Source organism: Myotis myotis, unplaced genomic scaffold (genome assembly GCF_014108235.1).
Source record: "Myotis myotis isolate mMyoMyo1 unplaced genomic scaffold, mMyoMyo1.p scaffold_m19_p_8, whole genome shotgun sequence".
In the NCBI taxonomy this organism is placed as follows: Eukaryota; Metazoa; Chordata; class Mammalia; order Chiroptera; family Vespertilionidae; genus Myotis; species Myotis myotis.
Genome location: NW_023416390.1, coordinates 22,653,145 through 22,673,644, shown reverse-complemented (window position 1 = coordinate 22,673,644; position 20,500 = coordinate 22,653,145). Strand labels below are relative to the sequence as shown.

General features: G+C 48.2%; 1 protein-coding gene and 1 pseudogene across 5 annotated transcripts; both read left to right on the top strand.

Moving 5' to 3' along the window:
• Window positions 1-8,489: 8,489 nt before the first annotated feature.
• LOC118661893 (aspartyl aminopeptidase) lies at window positions 8,490-19,096 on the top strand. Of its 5 annotated transcripts, none has more exons than XM_036320409.1 (15): window positions 8,490-8,622; window positions 9,181-9,274; window positions 9,358-9,446; window positions 9,557-9,670; window positions 9,898-10,023; window positions 10,239-10,369; window positions 10,663-10,738; window positions 10,834-10,941; window positions 11,663-11,740; window positions 12,642-12,725; window positions 13,668-13,828; window positions 14,167-14,206; window positions 14,304-14,405; window positions 18,431-18,598; window positions 18,956-19,096. In XM_036320409.1, exons 1-15 carry the CDS (start codon window positions 8,617-8,619, stop codon window positions 19,004-19,006), a joined length of 1,428 nt encoding a protein of 475 aa, XP_036176302.1. In that variant the 5' UTR covers window positions 8,490-8,616; the 3' UTR covers window positions 19,007-19,096. The 5 variants fall into 5 exon arrangements, with proteins under 5 accessions (XP_036176302.1, XP_036176299.1, XP_036176303.1 ...); XM_036320406.1 differs by having other exon boundaries at window positions 10,816-10,941; XM_036320407.1 differs by lacking the exon at window positions 8,490-8,622 and adding an exon at window positions 8,631-8,772 and having other exon boundaries at window positions 10,816-10,941.
• On the top strand, window positions 16,087-18,280 carry LOC118661894 (annotated as a pseudogene).
• Window positions 19,097-20,500: the final 1,404 nt, after the last annotated feature.

Below are 20,500 nucleotides of genomic sequence, written 5' to 3'. Positions count from 1 at the left end.
GACCACCAGAGGGAAGACACTCAATGCAGGAGCTTATCAAGAAGCTGGGCTCATGGCTGGTGAGCACAGTGGTGGTGGCGGGAGCCTCTCCTGACTCCGAAGCAGCACTAAGCCATCAGTTGGACATTCCCTGAGGGCTCCTGGACTGCGAAAGGGCACAGGCCAGGCTGAGGGACCCACCACCACCACCACCCAGTGCATGAATTTCGTGCACCAGGCCTCTAGTTTTAAATAAAATGACAAACTGAAAGTTAGAAGTATCACTGTGTTAGCTAGTTCTTTGTTTTGCTGTGTTTCGGGGGTGTTTTTTTGTGTGTGACATTGGCTAGGATAAAGGAGGATTAAACGGTGATGGACACACAATACAATATACAGATGATGTCGTATAGAATGGTACACCTATGCCATTTTAAATGTTCTATTAGCCACATTTCAAAAAGGTAAAAGAGACAGATTAATTTTAATAATGTATATTTAACACATTGTATCCAAAATGTTATCATTTCAAGATGTAACCAATATTTTACACGTGAGGTATATTATACATATTTTTGTACATTATTTTACATGTCCAGCACCTCTCAATGTTCAGTGTCCACTTGTGGCTTCTGGCTACTGGGCTGGACAGCACAGCTCCAGGGCCTTCATTCACTCCTTGGCGCACACTCTGTGTGGTTGACGGTCTCATGCCCCCATGTCCTGTCTCTCTAGCAGCCCCCTGGCTCAGAGTCCTCATTTCATTCATCCCTGTATCTCCCACAGCCCCTTAAAACTGTACACCTAAAAGACAGCACTGTATACCACACGCAGGAGGCCCTCCACACGTTTGTTGATGAGAGTGAGTGTTGGGGATTGATTTTTGTGGTTTAGTTATGGCTGTAAATGGTGTTTTATAGATTGCTTCTAAAGATGCACCCTGCTGCAATATTAACAGAAACAAGCAGCCGTGGCTGTCAGCAGAGACTGAGGCCTTGGGGCAGATGAGGCCCCCTGGATGGAAATCCTGCCAGACCACATACCATTTCTCTGGCTTAAGAGCCTGTCATTGCCACCCTGTGCTCCTCCCTGCAACCCCATCTCTGTTAAACCTCAGATATATAGCCCTTGTCAGGGTGCATCACACAAAGGATGTGTCTCCAGCGTCCCACCACCGGTGTGGGAGCTCCTGGGGCAGAAAAGGAGCTATTCAGGTTGACAAGAGCCTGACCCACAACAGATGTGCAAAACATGCTTGTCGAATGAATAAATGAATGGATGGCGGAGCCAGCAAAGACTGTCATTCTTGTGTTAGTGCAACCACAAAATCTTTACTGAGCACTTACTATGTGCCAGGCACTGGGGATCCAGCAGCAAACAAGGCAGCTGTGGGTTGTGCCCGCCTGGAGCTCATCCTCTGGTGGGGGAAACAGACAATACACAAGAAAACACACAAATAAAATAATTAGCACACTGACTGGGGAAAGTACCAAAGGGGCTGAGCTGGAAAGTGAGAGTGGAGGTCTTCAAATAAAGAAAGTCTACACCTGTAGCCTCCTGGAATACAACCAGCTCAGGGTCATCATTTACACATTGGCCACAATAGGCTAACCTGAGGCCTGGGTGCTGTGAGGACATTACTATATCAAATCACACCAATGATGTCATATGGGTTCTGCAAGTTAAAGCCGAGAGGCTGAGACAGAGGGAGAGGCTGGCAAAAAAAAAAAAAAAAAAAAAAAAAAAAAAGCAGTAGGTCCAGGCGTTGTCCATTCAGCCTCTGAAAGACCCAGCCCAGCTCAGGAAGAAGCGAGCAGGTGACTATGGCGCTCAGCCTCTCCACCACATCTGTTCCCAGCAACTGGCTCCCAGGCTACCCTGAGGGGACCCGGCCTGTGTCTAGGTCTGTCTTCAGTGGGAATGTCCCCGTCAGTGCAGAGCACCAACCTGTGAGCCATGCACTCTGTTAGGGATTGGATTGCAGGAGATAAAAGATGAATGAGACATGGTCCCTGCCCTCAAGTTACTGACAAATTAGAGCCTGAGCAAGGGGTTTACCAGCGCAATACTCATCATCGGCTAAGGGCAGTATGCTAAGTGCCGATGGAACCACTCCAGCCAGCCCTCTCTGGGTCCTGGAGCTTCTCTCCACGTTGCCCTACAATGCAGCAGACCTCCCCTGGCATAAGTGTTTTCAAGATAACAGGTGAGCAATCTAAGGAGAGCAGAATTATTTGCAGCATGGGTTAAAACGGCATATCCCTGGGCCTCAGCCCAAACCTTCCAAATCAGAATTTTCAAGTGTGGGGCTCACGAATCTTCATTTTAAAAATCGCTCTCGGTCATTCTTCCCCAAGCACTACCCTAGAGTTGAAACACCTACCACAGTACCCACATCCTCTGTCTGGCTGACCAAGGTGGGTCAGTTTCTCTGTCCGGGATGGGTGTGAGCTTTTCATGTTTTTATTATTGATGATTCACAGGCTGCTGGTGACCAGCTGACAGCTTGGAAGGAATCAGAAGCCACTGAGTACAGAAATCTTTATCTTTTCGACCCGTCTATAAAATGCTTACCTGAGCAGACACTGTTTAAAGGCCATTAAAATACCAGACACAGAATAACCTAGTCCCTGGAACTTTATAGATATATTTACTCAAACCCAAGTGCTTACAAAGAGTAAATAAAAGGGAAGCGCCCCTAGAAATAAGAAATGAAAGTAAACAGCCCTGTTCACTAAAATAAACAGGACAAATCCAGCGAGGGCTAAATGACCTCTAGTCAGACAGGCTCTAGGCTCGGAGCCAGATATGCCCCATCTTGGCTCCCTGAGGAAGGAGATGTGAGGGCCTGTCCCCAACAATAGGGGGGGTGGGGGCTCCAAGCGTACCACCTAGGGAGGCCAGGGCCAGGCCTGCAGGCACTGGGGATTACCTTGGGGGGAGTGCGAGTGCTGCCCAGACCTTCCTGGCAGCCTGACACAGGGCCTGAAAACCTCATGATGAAAGATCAAAGTGTGCCCTAAAAGGTCTCTGATAAAATGCAAATTTCCTGGAGGTTGAGAACCTCAAGGCACTATTGTCATTTATTCATTAATTTAGAGAGCATTCGTTTAGCCCTTGCTGTTTCAGGCCCTGTGCCAGTCACTAAAGATATCAAGATGAGTAAGGCATGAACTTGGCCTCAAGTAGCTCACGGTTTAATATGAGAGATACTGATGTCAGAGATATTAATAGCTAACATTTATTGCTCACTTACTATTTGACAGACTTCATGATAGCACCTCCAGGCATGGTCTCATTTAATCCTCAAAACATTATGAGGTGCCCTGGCTGGTTTGGCTCAGTGGATAGAGCGTCAGCCTGAGGACTGAAGGGTCTTGGGTTCGATTCCACTCAAGGGCACCTGCCTGGGTTGCAGGCCCAATCCCCAGTTGGGGGTGTGCGGGAGGCAGCCGATCAGTGATTCTCTCTCATCGTTGATGTTTCTATCTCTCTCTATCTCTCTCCCTTCCTCTCTGAAATCAATAAAAATGTATTTTAATTAAAAAAACACATTATGGGTTATTACTGTTATCTTCCCCCATTTTATGGATGAAGAAACTGAAGCTCAAGGTCTGTAGTGTAGTGGTAAATGCTGAACAACTAGCTCTCTTGAATAAAATAAATAAATAAATAAATAAATAACCCTGATTTGTCATGTTTGCCATTCTTGGTAGTATAACTTCTGCCTGATGTCACCGAGAGTGGAGTATGAGCTGACTCCAGTGCTCCCCTGCAATTATGGCCCGCAGCTAATCAATGGAGGAGTCCAGATTTGAACCCATGCTGTCTGATCCTGAGCCCACCATATAGCCACTTGGTTTTACTGTCAATAACTATGCAAGATCATTGACATTCAAGAGGGCTACATCTCAGACCTTTGCAAAAAGCCAGTTTTACAATGCTCCATAAACTCCCAAGGTTTAATAATCAGCACTTCCCCGTATCTCTGTTTTTATCACCAACAGGACCAGTGGGTTTTCTTTTGAGGGTCATTCCAAAAACCTTTTTATTTTGAAAGAATTATACATTCACAGATGGTCGCAAAAATAGTACAGAGAGGTTCTGTGTACCCTTCACCCAGTTTCCCTCAATGGTTTCATTTTACCTAACTACAGTGCAATCTCACAACCAGGCAAGTGACATTGGTGTGTGTATAGGTCCATGTCATTGTTTTTTTTAGGATTGCCAGATTTAGCAAATAAGAATATAGGATACTGCCTGGCCGGCATGGCTCAGTGGTTGAGCATCCACATATGAACCAGGAGGTCACAATTTAATTCCCAGTGAGGGCACATATATGTCTGGGTTGTGGGCTCCATCCCCAGTGTGGGGTGTGCAGGAGGCAGCCTGATCAGTGATTTGCTCTCATTATTGATTTTTTTTTTAAATGTGTTTTATTGATTTTTCACAGAGAGGAAGGGAGAGAGACATCAGAAACATCGATGAGAGAGAAACATCGATCAGCCGCCTCCTGCACATCCCCCACCGGGGATGTGCCCACAACCCAGGCACATGCCCCCGACCGGAATCGAACCTGGGACCCTTCAGTCCACCCGCCAACGCTCTATCCACTGAGCCAAACCGGTTTCGGCATATTGATGTTTTGATATCTCTCTCCCTCTCCCTCTCTGAAATCAATAAAAATATATTTTTTTAAAAAAATAAATAAAATTTACTTATTTAGTCTTTTAAAGTAGGTGATATATGTATGTAGAAAAAAATTCAAAAAGTGCAAAAGAATTTATAGGAAAAAAGAAGTGTGTCTTTCACCTTAGACCTTGAGCCCTTCCATTTCTCCTTCACAGAGCCAGTTACTATTTTCTTGTGGCATATTATAAACATTTAAGAATATATATGTGTGCCTGTGTGTTCACACACACATACAAATGGCAGCATATCACAACTGCTACTCTGCATCTTGTTTTTTTCACTTAATAGTCTATCTTGGAATTTGTTCCTTATTAATGTCTATAGAGGTGCTTCATTCTTTGTAGCTATATACAGTGCTTTGTAAACCTCCCTCCTAGAACATAACTGGTTGGAAATTATAATCTTGCCTGAGCTACTCACCTCAAGGCATCCTGGGAGTTGTAGTTCTTGATCAATTTAGTCTTGCTTGGAAAACAGAACTTGAGAAGATACATGTTGGAAACTAAAGTGCCTTTCCAACAACACTGTCAGAGGACAAATTGTACAGTTTATGCAAGTTCCTATCCTTTTACCCAAAAGCAAATTATTTATTAATTAAACCACCAAGATACCTACCAGCAATGAGATACCCAGGAAAATCAAGATCATCTGATTCAGCCCCACTCTGCACCCATTTTAGTAGACAGGGACAGGCAGGACACACACACACACACACACCACCATTCTTCCTTACAGCACTGCTTTGGTCTCCTATACCCCAAATCACCCTTAATAATTATGTGACAAACTACTAGTTAGAAAGTTCTCTCATAAACTGACGGGTCAGAAGAGACAGGCATATCACATCAACTCACACTGAAGTGTGTATAACCGATTGCAATGTTAACTCATTTGTTAAACCAAAAAGATAAATAAATGGAAGATTTTTTCAAGATGCTGGAGGCAAGAATGATTCTCAGAAACTCTTTTCAGATAGCTAAGGTTCCCCCTTGGTCCTCCCACCTCATATCCAATATCATCCCCCAGTCCAGACATGACCACTCTCCCAAACCTTTTCCATGCATTTACATGTATATTTTTATAAAATCTAGGAATTAGCTCATTGTGTGAGTTTTATCTAAATGTCCTGTAGACATTATTTTGCAAATTGTTCTTTTTCACTCAACAATATTTTTGGAGTTTTTTCTACAACACATAAAGATTGGCCTCACATTATTTTTTACTACCACATGGTATTCAAACACCGTGTCTTACACTTTAACATGCATTTGAATCCACTAGAGATCTTACCCTGCATTTCTAAAAAGTGTCCAGGTCAAAAAAATCACACTTTGAGGAGCAAAGATGTAGATAGAGTATGGGTGAAGTTGTGTGCTAGAGCCAACTTGGACTAGCTCATAGAAACTGTCAAATTTCCAGGAATTTGTGATCCCATTGTTAAAGACAGCAGTCACTTAAAATTTAAATTACATAAACTTACAATTACATAAATTATATTACAAACAGAAATACTATATACTCAGAAATCATCATTTTCCTAATTACCTTGCTGTAAATCTATGCTTTGGGGGTTAATGTCTATTATATCTCTATGGTAGGAAGAATCTATATAATTCTGTGCTTTTGCAAATCCATTCCCAATTCCACGTTCAGTTCACATTGGCAACTTGGAATCACCACAAGGAGTGGTTGTACCACAGAAATTGGGTATAAAGGCATGTATTTCCAAGCCTTCTCCAACACTTAATATTACCAATCCTTTTCATTTTTGCTAATCTGGCAAATCAAAATGTGGTATCTCATTTTTAACTTGCATGTCCTTAGTTACAGTGAGATTGGGTCTCTCATATGTTCATTCCTAAGAATTTAATAGTATTTTTTTTGTAAATAGGATATTTTTACTATTATATACTAGTATTCTAGCTGATTCTTGTACAGGAAAGCCGATAATTTTTAACATCAGGCCATCCTTTCCACCAGTTCTAAAAGTTTGTCAGTTTATTTTCTTGGAGGTTCTAAATAATCAAATAATCTACAAATAATGACAAATTTTACTTTCCCGTGTATAATTGTTTATTTTGTTCTGTGGCGCTGGCTCTGACTGCAGGTCCACATTGGCTACCAGTGGTGACAGCCCACCTGTGTCTTCTGATTTGAATAGAAGCAGTTCTGTACTTCCCCACTAATATCTGCTATAGATTTCTGGCAAATAGCCTTTATCCTTTCTCTTTGTGGTTTCTTAAGAGGGTTTTGTTTTGTTTTTTATAAAGAATGGATGCTCAGCCCGGCCAGTGTGGCTCAGTGGTGGAGCGTTGACCTATGAACCAGGAGGTCACAGTTCAATTCCCCATCAGGGCACATGCCCAGGTTGTGGGCTCGATCCCCAGTAGAGGATGTGCTGATCAATGATTCTCTCTCATCATTTATGCTCGCTCTCTCTTCCTCTCAGAAATAAAAATGTATTTTAAAGAAAGAACAGATGTTCAGTTTAACTTTCTAAGCTATGCATTTTGGTGATATTTGAATTTCTCACATTTACATGTACTCTTTTTGTGATCAGAAGAACGTTAAAGATTTTTCTTTGTCTCCTTCCCTTACGCATTGTACTCCGGTTTCAGCTCTTTTCAACTGTCTTCGAATGTGTCCCTTCCCCAAGAATATTTTCTTCATGTCACGTCAACACTGAACCTTTATACATAATGGCATTTCCATAAATGGTTAGGGAATGCCATGAATTTAACCTGTCACCTAGTGTGTATATTCTTAAAAAAAAAAAAGAGGGCACTTTTATTTCACAGAAGGGAGAGGGAGAGAGATAGAAACATCAATGATGAGAAAGAGTCACTGATTGGCTGCCTCCTGTACGCCCCACAATGGAGATAGAGCCTTGAGCCCCCATCCCAGGCATGTGCCCTGACCAGGAATTGAACTGTGACCTCCTGATTTATAGGTTGTCACTCAACCACTGAGCCACACCAGCTGGACAAGTATATTCCTGAACATTCCCCTGCAATATCTACTCCTTCGAAGTGAGGATTGCAGGACCTTTCCAACCTTGGACATTCCCACCCCAGTACATGCATGAAGATTGCTCCATCCTCCAGGCAAACCCGGGATACTGACAACACCCTTGGTAGCAGGACTAAGAGGCCTCCAAGGGTCCTGGTCAGAGTCTATGTTAGGCAGGTGAATGGTTTTATTAAATTGCTACTCACCACTCTTGACACAGGAATATTAGAAATACCTCCAAGAACATACGGATCTAGTTTTTTTTCTGTCTTAAGATGTGGAAAGAGTACATATATTAGAGTCGAATCCCAGATGTCTCCAACAGCTGTGTGATCTTGGGCAAGTCACTAACTTCCCTGTCCCTCAGGGGCCTCCCAAGTAACATAACACTGACCAAGAAAAAGGAAGGCCCAGAAAAGACCTGAGAGTGGGTAGTTCCAGGCCCTGTCATTAATTGAGTCCAAACTCCACCTCTGCCATTTACTACCTTGGACAGGTTACTGGTCTCTGCGTGTAGGTTTGTTCATGTATAAAATGATGACAAAGTACAAAGTCGACAGGGCGGTTGTGAAGATTAAATGAGATGACACCTCGAGCTTTATCATAAAGCCAGAGCTCATGGTGAGGCTCCATGGCCATCGGTTGTGTTGCTTTTACCATCGCAGGGCGCCTATGAGAGAGAGGGCACTTTGGACAGTATCTGCGGACCCGATGAGCTGGCGGGGGCGCGTGTTTCTGACTTTCTGACCTCCAGGAGGGGTGGGGACGGTGTTTGGCGGCTGTCCTACCACCTCCGGTGCGGCAGAGGGCACCCGCCATCGCCGCGGAGGGCTGGGGCGGGAACGGGGCGGACGGTGAGGCCGGACCTGGCGTGGCGGGAGCGGGGGCTGGCCAAGTGCAAGGGCCTGGCGAGTCCAGTCTAGCCCACGAGCGGGGCTAATGCGGGTAGGTGGCCACCGCGCGCCCCGCGCGAGATTCGGTCGCAGACCCAGCCCGGCCGGCTCGGGCCCCAGCTGCCCAGCACGCGGGGTTCGGGCGGCGCCCATCCCAGAGCAAAACCGAAAGCCCAGCCCCGCGTGACCTGACCGTCCGGAGGTTGTAAGAGGGTGGCCTGCGAGAGACGGGGGGACGGGGGCACAGGGTGGAGGGGAGTCGGGGTATTCCCTGGAGAACCGGGCTTTCATTTCGGAAAGGGGTCACGCACGTGGTGCCGGCGGGCTTGGAGTTAGGGACCCCGACCGGGCTTTCTCTGCTGGGCGGGCACGTGGGGCGGGATTTGGGGCCGGGCTAAGGATTCGGGGCGCGGCGTCTTGGACGACCTGGGCGGGGATCGCTGCTGGGTTGTGATACTTTGGCTCGAGCGCCGGAGCTTTCTGCAGATTGAGGTCCGGTCAGGCTGGGTCTCTCCGTGGAGCTAGGGGAGGCAGCAGTCTGAGCCTGGGAGCGGTCCCTTTCGTGGTCGGGGTGGAAGTCCCTGGAGCCTCTGAGCGCCCCCTCCCCTAGGTGGCCATGAACGGCTGGGCCAGCAAAGAGGCGGTGCAGGCTGCGGCCCGGGAACTCCTCAAGTTCGTGAACCGGAGCCCCTCTCCTTTCCACGGTCAGTGCCCAGGGCAGCGGAGGAGAGGGAGCTGGTGTGCCCCTCCCGGCTTGCATCGCTGTGAGCAAGGTCTTTCCCTACAGTTGTGGCCGAGTGTCGCAGCCGTCTCCTCCAGGCTGGCTTCCATGAACTCAAGGAGACGGAGAGCTGGGACCTGAAGCCCGAGAGCAAGGTACCAGGGATGGGGTAGGGGCAAAAGGCAGGTCCTTAGGCCGGGGCTCAAAGTCCTGTATGCCAGCAGGCCGGCTCATCCGATTCAAAACCTCCCCTCCCCCACCCCAGTACTTCCTGACCAGGAACTCCTCCACCATCATCGCCTTTGCTGTGGGAGGCCAGTATGTTCCTGGCAATGGTTTCAGCCTCATTGGTGCCCACACGGACAGCCCCTGCCTTCGGGTAAGCACCTAGGGCTGTGCTGAGCTGGGAGGGGCAGGGAACAGGGCAGAAGAGCCAGGAGGTACATTTCCGGGGCGCTGTTCCCTGGAGCAGGGCCTCTTCCACGCTTTGGGCCCTGCTCTGTCCTGAGTATTCGTTCTGTGACTTAGTCTGTGAACAGTCGTTCTCATCTCCAAATCACGCCTCGCAGCCTTCCCTGACTTCCCGTCCCCCATCTTCACACTCAGGTGAAGCGGCGATCTCGCCGCAGCCAGGTGGGCTTCCATCAGGTTGGTGTGGAGACCTATGGTGGTGGCATCTGGAGCACCTGGTTTGACCGTGACCTGACCTTGGCTGGACGCGTCATTGTCAAGGTAGTAACAGGGAGGGAACCTGGGAGGTTCTCATCTTCAACTGCCTGAAGATTGACTGTCACCTTCCTTCAGGGAACCTGTGGACAGCCCCCCTGGGGGAGGGGCTTGGGGTGGTCCAGGTCAGAGGACCACCTTGGTTAGTTTGTATGAAGTAGGGGCTGTAACGGACTGTGGTTGGGAGGCAGCCTGGGCTGACCAGGCCTGGTTGGCCACAGTGCCCTACCTCAGACCGGCTGGAGCAGCGGCTGGTGCATGTGGACCGGCCCATTCTTCGCATCCCACACCTGGCCATCCATCTGCAGCGAAATGTCAATGAGAACTTTGGGCCCAACACGGAGACGCACTTGTGAGACTGGGCAAGGGCTGTGGTGACTGGGAGGGATGGGGTGTGGCACCAGGTGATGGAAGGAGCCCCAGTGGGCCCTGGGAGAGTACTACCTAATGGTAGCCACCCTCAGGTTCTATTCTTGGGACCCAGGTGATGTCCAAGGGCCCTCACTACTCTGCCATTGAGGAAGGGGGGGACTAGAAGTTGAAGGGCAAGGGCACCCCATCAGGAGATGCCTGAGCTGTGGTGTGCCCCACCCTGCTGTGCCCTCTAGCCCTCCCCACAGCCCCTCCTCATGTGTCTCCCCACAGAGTCCCCATCCTTGCCACAGCAGTCCAGGAGGAGCTGGAGAAGGAGAATGCTGAGCCAGGGGCTTTCAGTGCTGCAGTAAGACAGTCCCCTGCTCACCGGGGAGGGACCGATCCCCTGAGAATGGGAGAGGGGGGAAGAGCAGACCCTCCTAGCATCCTTCTTCGCTGCAGGATGACCGGCACCACTCGGTCCTCGTGTCCCTTCTCTGTGGCCATCTGGGGCTGAGCCCTGAGGACATCTTGGAGATGGAGCTCTGCCTTGCAGACACCCAGCCTGCGGTGAGGAACGGCTGCAGATCTCATGGCGGGGGAACCTCAGGGATCCCAGCCTGTCCCAGAATGCCCCCTAGGCACTCATCAACTCGGCCAGTCCCCCAGCTACTCTCATTTCTGTTCTTCCCAGAAGACACCACCCACCTCTTTGTCCAAAAAAATGGTAGTTTCCCACACTGGACCTGCCTCCGGACTTTCTGGTATGGGCTTTGGGAGTCCGTTTTTCCAAGATTCCCTAGGAGTTTCTACCACAGGTGGCCCTGTCCTCTGTGACCCACATTGGCTCTGAACCTCTGAGGGCAAGAGGCCTCGATGTACCCACTCTTTTTCCGGAGTCTGCCCTCCCGTCCCTCCCAGTTGCTGACCATAGGACATTGCTGAGGCTTTGGATGTTCGATCCTCTTTGAATGTGCACTAAGTTTCTGTATGTTGGCTGGTCTCTTTATTTATTTCCTTAGCTTTTCTTGTGACCATTCAGATTCTCTCTTTTCCTGTCCCATAGGAACTTGTCAGGAACTACAGGCCTGCAGCCTCCCCTCCCTCTGCCCCAGCCCAGCCCCATTCTCCACAGCCCTGCACAGCAGTATCAGAGTCCTGAGCCAGAGGTCAGGGAGAGGTTGCGCAAGGAACCGAAGAGGTAGCTCAAGCTCAGGCCCTTGAGAGCAGGGAACCGCAGGTGAGCTGGGATGAGGGTTTAAAGGTCAGGCCGACTGTCCTGTCTTCCTAGGTGCTGGGTGGTGCTTATGAGGAGTTCATCTTTGCCCCTCGACTGGACAATCTGCACAGCTGCTTCTGTGCCCTGCAGGTGAGCTGGGGCACCCCCAGGGGGCACACAGCCCCAGGAGAGGTGGAATAATGGGGTGGGGGGATCGTCTGAAGCCCCAACAGTTGTGAGATAGCTGTAGCCCCCACCCCTCCCAGTGTGCTGGTGCTGGTGGGCCATGGGGAGGGGCCTAAATGCTGCAGCCTCTTGGCTCCATCCTTGCACTGATCCGGAGGCTGGGGCTGCAGTGGGGAAGGCTGAGAGGTTTGGGGCACCACGGTGTCTTATCCTAACCCTGCTCCTGCTGCCTCTTTTCTAAGTTAACTCTGCTTCCAGGGAAAGGCCTTAGCCCATCAGGCAGTATCACCCACCTCTCCCTGCTCCTCTCCCATCCCCCTACCTCAGGCTTAAGCCCACCCAGCCTTCTCTCTGTGGGGTCTCTTCCTCCTCGCCACCTTGGTATTCCCACCATTTCTCCTCTTACCCCTGCCCCTCCCTCTGCCCTTTTCACACCTCTTCTTCCCTCCCATCCTGTTCTTAGAGACAGACTTTGGGCTGTCACTGAGGCCAGAGCTAGGCCTGGGACACATACTCACTTCTGCCACCAGCCAGCCAGTCATGTCACCCTGATGGAACCACAGTCACTCCCATGGACCTCGGTCTCTTCGCTGAGGCCAATTAGTTTGCATGATCTGTGTGGTTCTTTGGACTTTATGAGATTCTCAGCCCTTCCCCTCTGTCCTACACACCTGCTTGTCTTTTGCATGGGAAGGTGTGGGAGAAGAACCCCAAAGGGTGGTTTCTCGCATCTCAGGGTCCCACACCACCCTCTCCCAGGCAGTGCCCTCAGGCGGGTGGGGATGGGCACCTCTGAGGTGTTGGTGGGCCGAGTTACAGAAGCGGGAGCGGTGAGGATGATGCTGTTGATCCCCCCTCAAACCAGGCCTTGATCGAATCCTGCGCGGCCCCTGCCTCCCTGGCTGCTGATCCCCATGTGCGCATGATTGCCCTCTACGACAATGAAGAGGTAGGCGTAGAGCTCTGAGCGGGGGAGGGGGCCCTCTGGGGAGACTTCCATGGCCATCCCTTGCCAGGTGCCCACTGAGCCAGCAGGGGAGACGCTGCCTATATTCCCTTAGCACTTGGTCCCCTCTGGGTCAGCCTTTATCTGCCTCTAGTGTGACCATACCTCCCAATTTCTCTGTACCCTTTCATCCTCAAAGCCCCAGGGCAGCACATGGTGGGTCCTCATGCCTGCTGGTGCTGGGCTGCTGTCTCAGACACTGTAACAGAACTGGAACAGCTGGGTGGTTCTCTCTCATGTAACCGCACAGGTCAGACTTAGCAGTTCGGGACAGGTCTCTGCCATCCTGAACACAGGGCTTCCAGCTCAGGACCCAGGGTGGCTGTTCCAGCTCATGCCATCACGTCTGTACTGAGTTAGTAGGAAGGGAGAAAAGGGCATAGGGGGAGTGCCTGCCCAGCCTTTAAAGGGCATGACCCAAAGACGGCATTTATCACTGCCTACATTCCACAGAACTGAGCATGGCCACGTGTAGCTTCAGGGAAACTAGGAATGCCACCTCACCTTGGCACGTCATGTGCTTAGCGATAGCTTGGATGTCCTGTTATAGGAGATGCCATGGACAGAGTCTGTCACATGCGTAAAAGAAGATTCATCCTTGTGGTGGGGCACTGTGCTGAGCCCTGGTTACCAGGGTCGGGAGAAGGAAGGGGGCCGTGCAGGGAGCCCACTAGAAAGTGCTGTTTCTGCCCCAGAGATGACTGAGGTTTAGTTTGACCCCAGCCCACCATCAGGCTTTTGGTGACACAGGGTCGGGGAAGTTGCTGATAACATCCTACATACCTCACCCAGTGACTCAGTGGGGTCCTGGGCCAGTGTGGGCCTTGGGCCCCTCTCCCTGGCCTCCAGCCCAGACCCCCCGAGCCAGGTCTCTGCTGTTGGCAGGTGGGGTCTGAAAGTGCCCAAGGGGCACAGTCACTGCTGACGGAGCTGGTGCTGCGGCGGATCTCGGCCTCGCCCCAGCACCTGACGGCCTTCGAGGAAGCCATACCCAAGTCCTACATGATCAGTGCAGACATGGCCCATGCTGTGCACCCCAACTACCTGTGAGTGTACCGTGCCGGGCCTGCAGTCTTCACACAGCTGGAGAGCCCTGGCTTCTTCCCCCTTCCCCTGATTCAACTGGGAGGTTCAGTGGGAACTTCCTCTTCACTGCTCCAAGGCTGAGCTTGGCCAAAGTCACATAATGCCTGAGCTCTGTCTGCGAACTTATTTCCATCTATTGCTAGAGGCTGCCTAGAACACTGTTTGGCATGACTCAGGTGCTGCCGGGCTGGTGGGAAAGCATGCTGTGATCCATTAGTGATGTCTGCTGTGGAAGAGGTGGGTGTTGACAGGCCCGGCTCCTGTTTGCCATCTCTTGCCCTTAAACTGTCTCTTACAGGGACAAGCATGAGGAGAACCACCGGCCCTTATTCCACAAGGTGAGGTGCCCCTGTTTCTTTCTCAGAACTTGTCAGCTTGACTGGTTCTGGGCCTCATGGCTGCCTCACCGTTGATTCCTGGTTTCCCTCTCCCCAGGGCCCCGTGATCAAGGTGAACAACAAGCAGCGCTATGCCTCGAATGCGGTTTCAGAGGCCCTGATCCGCAGGGTGGCCAACAATGTCGGGGTTCCCCTGCAGGTGAGAGCTGGCACTGCCTCGGAAGGGTGCAGAGGGGCACAAGCAGATGGGCCCCCAATGAGTGGGGACCATGGTAGACAGTATTTAGTGGAGAGGGTCCCAGTAGAGTGAGGAGAACAGGGGTTTGGGATATAGGCAGAGCTGGAATCCATGCTGATTCTGCCGTGGTACTAGCCCTGTGACCTCGGACTAGTCTTCTAATTTCTTGGAGTCTCAGTTTCTACACCTGTAAAATGGGGCTGATGACGATGCCTATTCTGCTGGATTTCTCTGAGGATTAAAGGTACAGTGTGCTTATGGCACATGAGTTAGTTCTGCCCTTTTCTCATCCAGCACTCCCACCTCCCCTGTGTCTCTCTTACACACCCTGGGGGCTTCCCTAAGGGAACTTCAGGGCTGAGGGGCTTGGAACTCTTAACTGTTCGTTTTCACTCTTCCCTTGGCAATGGCCCATCTAGTCATAGGTGTAGGTGTAGACACAGGCATACTTCGGAGATAATGTGGGTTCGGTTCTAGACTTCCACAATAAAGTGAATATCACAATAAAGCTATTCACATGAAGTTTTTGGTTTCCCAGTGCATATAAAAGTTACGTTTATACTGTATTGCAGTCCATTAAGTGTACTATAGCATTATGACTAAAAGTAATGTATAGCTTGGCTGATGTGGCTCAGTGGTTGAGCACCGACCTATGAAGCAGGAGATTACAGGTCAGGGCATGAGCCCGGGTTCTGGGCTTGGTCCCTAGTAGGGGGCATGCAGGAGGCAGCTAACCATTTATTCTCTCTCATCATTGATGTTTCTGTGTCTCTCTCCATTCCTCCCTAAAATCAATAAAAATATATTTAAAGTAATAATAATAATGTATACACATTAATTTAAAATACTGCCTGATGGCGTGGTGTGGCTTTGTCTCTTTCCCTCTATACTTTATTGCTGGCCATGACTGGGTAGTTCAGTTGGTTAGAGCATTGTTCCCTATACACCAAGGTTGTGGGTTTGATCTCTGATAAGGGCACATATAAGAATCAACCAATGAATGCATACATAAGTGGAACAACAAAGTGATGTTTCTCTCTCCCCCTCTATTTTTCTCTCCCCTCCTCTCTCTCTAAAAAAATCAATCAATAAATTAAAAAATACTTCATTGCTAAAAAAATGTTAATTATATCTGGACCTTCACGAGTTGTAAGCTTTTTTCCTGGTGGACGGTCTTACTTCCATGTTGATGACTGCTGACTAATCAGGTGGTGGTTGGTGAAGGTTGTGGTGACTGGCAATTTCTTAAAATAAAACAACAGTGAAGTTTGCTGCATCTATTGACTTATCCTTTCACAAATGATTGCTTGGTAGCATGCAATGCTGTTTGATAGCATCTTACCCACAGTATAACTTCTTTCAAAAATGTAGTCAGTCCTCTCAAACCTGCAGCTGCTTTAGCAACCAGATTTGTGTTATATTCTCAATCATTTGTGGTCATTTCAACAATCTTCACAGCATCTTCACCAGTATAAATTTCATCTCAAGAAACCACTTCAGCCGAAACCGGTTTGGCTCAGTGGATAGAGCGTCGGCCTGCGGACTGAAGGGTCCCGGGTTCGATTCCGGTCAAGGGCATGTACCTGGGTTGCGGGCATATCCCCAGTGGGAGATGTGCAGGAGGCAGCTGATCGATGTTTCTCTCTCATCGGTGTTTCTACCTCTCTATCTCTCTCCCTTCCTCTCTGTAAAAAATCAATAAAGTATATTAAAAAAAAAGAAACCACTTCATTTGCTCACCCTTAGAGTTGCATTAAAATCTTACAAGATTGTGGCAATTCAGTTACATGTTCAGGCTCCACTGCCAATTCTAATTCTCTTGTTACTTCTACCACATCTGTAGTTACTTCCTTCACTGAAGTTGAACTCCTTAAAGTCATCCATGAGGGTTGGAATCAACTTCTCCCAAACTGTTAATGTCGATATTATAACCATTTCCCCATGAATTATCAATGTTCTATAATGGTGAACGCTTTCTATTAGTTTTTAATTGCTTTGCCAGATCCATGAGAGGAATCATTTTGTAAGGCAACTATAGGCTTATAAAATGCATTTCTTTAATAATACTTGAAAGTCAGAATTACTCCTCGATCCGTGGGCTCCAGAATGGATGTTGTGTTAGCAGGCGTGAAAGCATGAATCTCTTTGTATGTCCCCATTAGAGTTGTTGGGTGACCAAGTGCATTGTCAATAAGTAATAATTTGAAGGTTGAGGCGGGGGAACCATTGTCCACTGCCGCCACTCCAGCCTGTTCCACGAGGTCCATGTGGGCCCCCCCTCAGCCATGATGATCCCCAGCTTGCAGAACAGCCACTAGGAGGATTTCTCCAGGCCCTGGAAGCTGATGGCAACCAAGACCCACATCATGAAGTCGGTGGCCGTGGAGAAGTTAGCTGACGAATTGCATATGCCATCTCTCCCCAAAATGGTGTTTGGAGACAATGTTTTAAGAATCCAGCATGGCTTTGGGATTGAGTTCAGTGCCACAGATGCCGAAAGTAGCCTGTGTGGAAGAGTGGCAGGAAAGCAGGATGGAGGGTGAACACTCCACAGTTATTAAACCATACAAGTGGGCCTATACAGCAGATTATAAGGAGCATTTCTTGGAGAGCCACTCAAGTTAAAGGTTGTGCCTACAACGGATGTTATAGACACAGAGCAATGGAAAGCCAGAACACAGATTGGCTTGAAGAAGTTCTGTTTGAGGATGAGCTTCATGATCATGGAATTTCAAGCCTAAGTATGAAAATTAGAGGAACGCCTTCCAGCTTTTTTTGCTATTGTCATTTTTCTTGATAATTGATGGAGTGCTTATCAGAATGAATGACATGAGACTACCACGAGGCTAACAAAAGATGTTACAAGTACATATGTCACAAGAGAGCAAAATTGCATGTTTCACCTTTCCTCTTCATGGAACCTAGTGAAATGTCACAGTATTTACCGATCAGGGAGGAGTTTGTGAGAAGCTACTATTTCCAGAAAGAATTGATCATAACCCCGTAGACTCAAAAGAAAATGCAGCTGTGGAATAGAATGTGATGCACCATATGCTCACCTTGGGACCTGATGGAGACGGTGTTTTTATTTTGAGAATTAATTGCCTTGTCTATGTGCCGATTTTCTGTAACCTCAAAGGAAAAAAAGAGATAGTTGCAGGTCACTTCCACCAACTGCTGTTTGTACTGCCTGTCTTCGAATTCATAATCAGATTTATGGTTCCTGGAGTTACCAATGGCATATTTCACAGAATTAGAACCACGAAAGACCCTGAAGAGCCACAGCAGTCTTGAGAAAGAACGTTGGAGAAATCACACTACCTAATATCCTTCCACTTTTAATGCCTGTGTATTTTGACATGGCTAAAGTTTTCTTGCTTTTTGGCACTACAACAAACTACAGGCTCATCTTGTTCATTTCTCTCCCCAGACTTGGTAGCATTTAATAGATAATGATATCGGAGCCCATGGTCTGGCACCAGGAGTGTTCATTGTTATTGGGAGGGCATAGCTAGAAGTGTCAAAATTCATAATATATGTATTTTGAAAATCTTGAGGTAATACTGTAATTCTTAAAAAATAAGAATAGTTATTACTTAATTTGATTTTATAATTCTGTTTTTCCCTTATACTGAAGTCTTGATATCTAACATGATTTTATTATATAGTTTTTTACAAGAATATAAAGAAAATAGTTTAAAAATGTCAATAGCAAAACTACAGAGTGGTTTTTCTTTGTGTGTTGTATGGGGGTGAGTATGTGTTAAGCAAGAGAGTGGCATAAAGGATACTTTTTTCCTTTAATTCCCCTGCCTGCCATCTAATGTTGGTTTTGTGATTTTAGCTGGTCACATCCACTCTCCGAGGGGGTAGAAGTAAACCATCTGCCAGGCCCCTTTCAGCCCTGAAGTTGTAAGGTGACTTCCTCATTGGCCTTAATGAGCACAGACTACATGTTACTCAAAAATCTCTTCACCTCTCCCCAGGATATCATGGTCCGGAATGACTCTCCCTGTGGGACCACCATTGGGCCTATCTTGGCTGCTCGGCTGGGGCTGCGTGTACTGGATTTAGGGAGCCCTCAACTGGCCATGCACTCCATCCGGGAGACAGCCTGCACCACAGGAGTGCTCCAGACCATCACCCTCTTCAAGGTGACTCCCCTCCCACCCATCACCATCGGGCTGCCTCCTTCCCCCTCTAGTGCCTGGATTGGTTGCTGGGGCAACATCACCATCACTAAGTGGCTGGCGTAGGTGATGGGGCTGGTTGTCTTGGTTCTACCATGTAGAGAAAGAAGGGTCCCTATTATTCTCAAGACTTGTGCCTTGATCAGCCCCCAGGGGATAATGAGGGGACAGAGAAGGGATCAAGGGTAAGACTGCAGCACTTGTAAGTGGGTGAAACAGCTATGCTTCTCTTGCTGGAGCCCCAAGTTGGTAGGAGGTGAGTGGTGGGGCACCCCCATCTGGTCTCTACTGATTGCAAATTCCATGTTGTCTCCCATTTAGGGCTTTTTTGAGCTGTACCCTTCTCTGAGCCGTAACCTCTTAGTGGATTGAGGCCTCTTGGAAAGACTTCTCTTGCACTTGGAGAAGGGAAGTTCTCAGCTGAGTTGAAGCTAGAATATTAAAGTGGATTTTTCACTTAAACTCATTCTGTTGTGTTTATTTGGTGATTGGAGGGGTGGAGTTTGGCCGGGCTTAAACCTCTGGAACCAGAACGGGAGGTTGGGATGCAAGTAGAGGAGGCCACAACTCCTGGGAGCCGATTTCCAATCTCTTTTCTTCCTGAAGCTCATGCCTGAAGTGTGTGAAAGGCGGGCGGGCCCACATGGGAAGGTCATTTCTCCCATCCTCAGCCCTCCCTTAGTGCTCTTCCCTACTTCCACTCCCACAATAGTCCTGATGCCCAGCTTAGCCCTCAGGTCTCAGCGTGGAGCATTAGCCAGCCCCCCACTTAAAAAGGGGGAAAACACTGAAAGCGTTCCCCCTGAGATGAGAAACGAGACAAGGCTGTCTGCTCTCACCACTTTTATCTATTTATTTTTTAAATATATTTTTTATTGATTTCAGAGAGGAAAGGAGAGGGAGAGAGAGAAACATCAATGATAAGAGAAAATCATTGATCCACTGCCTCCTGCACACCCCTTACAGGGGATCAAGCCTGCAACCCAGGCATGTTCCCTGGACCGGAATTGAACCCAGGACCTTTCAGTCTGCAGGCCGACGCTCTATCTACTGAGCCAAACCAGCTAGGGCTGCTCTTGCCACTTATAGTTAACATTATACTGGCGTTTCTATCCGGGGCAATTAGACAAGAAAAAGGCACTACTAACATGAGAAAATATAACAAATTACTTTTGCAAACCATGCAAGAAATATTTGATCATGTGAACACATTGCTAGGGCTTCTACCAGAGCCTTGGAAGAAGCCTGTGAAGATGAGGACCCTTGAACCTAAAGATTTGTTAGCTTCAAAGTACATCCTACTCTGAACTGTAATGTAATGTTATTACACAATAGAAAACTACACAGCAATGAAGATGAATAGGATATAACTACATTCAGCAATATGGGTGAATCTTTAAAGTGTGATATTGAACAAAAGTCAAACACAAAATAATACACATTCTATTGAGTGAATGGAATAGTGTCTCCCAAAAATTCATGTCTACCTAGAATTTTAGAATGTCCTAATTTGGAAATAGAGTCTTTCAGACGTAATGAGTTAAGCATCTTGAGATTAAGTCATGCTGGATTTAGGGTGGGCCTAAATCCAATGATTATCCTATCTAATAATAGACAAACATGGTAATTGACCATACCTTTGCTATGCCTCCCATTGGCTAATCGGTGCAATATGCAAATTAACCACCAACAAAGATGGTGGTTAATTTGCATACTTAGGTGCAAAGCAGTGGAGCAAAGACTGAAGGCAGCTCTGGCCCGAGCAGCGAAGGCTTGAAGGCGGCTCCGGCCGGAGCAAAGGCCTGGGTCCCGGGTGCCGGAGGAAAACCAGTGCCAGCAGCCAGGGGAAGGGAAGGCCTATTGCAC

What these genes read in the sequence shown, in the direction of transcription:
- LOC118661893 (XM_036320406.1), top strand. An exon ending in GCTGCTTCTGTGCCCTGCAG is followed by an intron (nt 11,741 to 12,641) that starts GTGAGCTGGGGC and finishes CCCTCAAACCAG; the next exon opens with GCCTTGATCGAATCCTGCGC. An exon ending in ACCGGCCCTTATTCCACAAG is followed by an intron (nt 14,207 to 14,303) that starts GTGAGGTGCCCC and finishes CCCTCTCCCCAG; the next exon opens with GGCCCCGTGATCAAGGTGAA.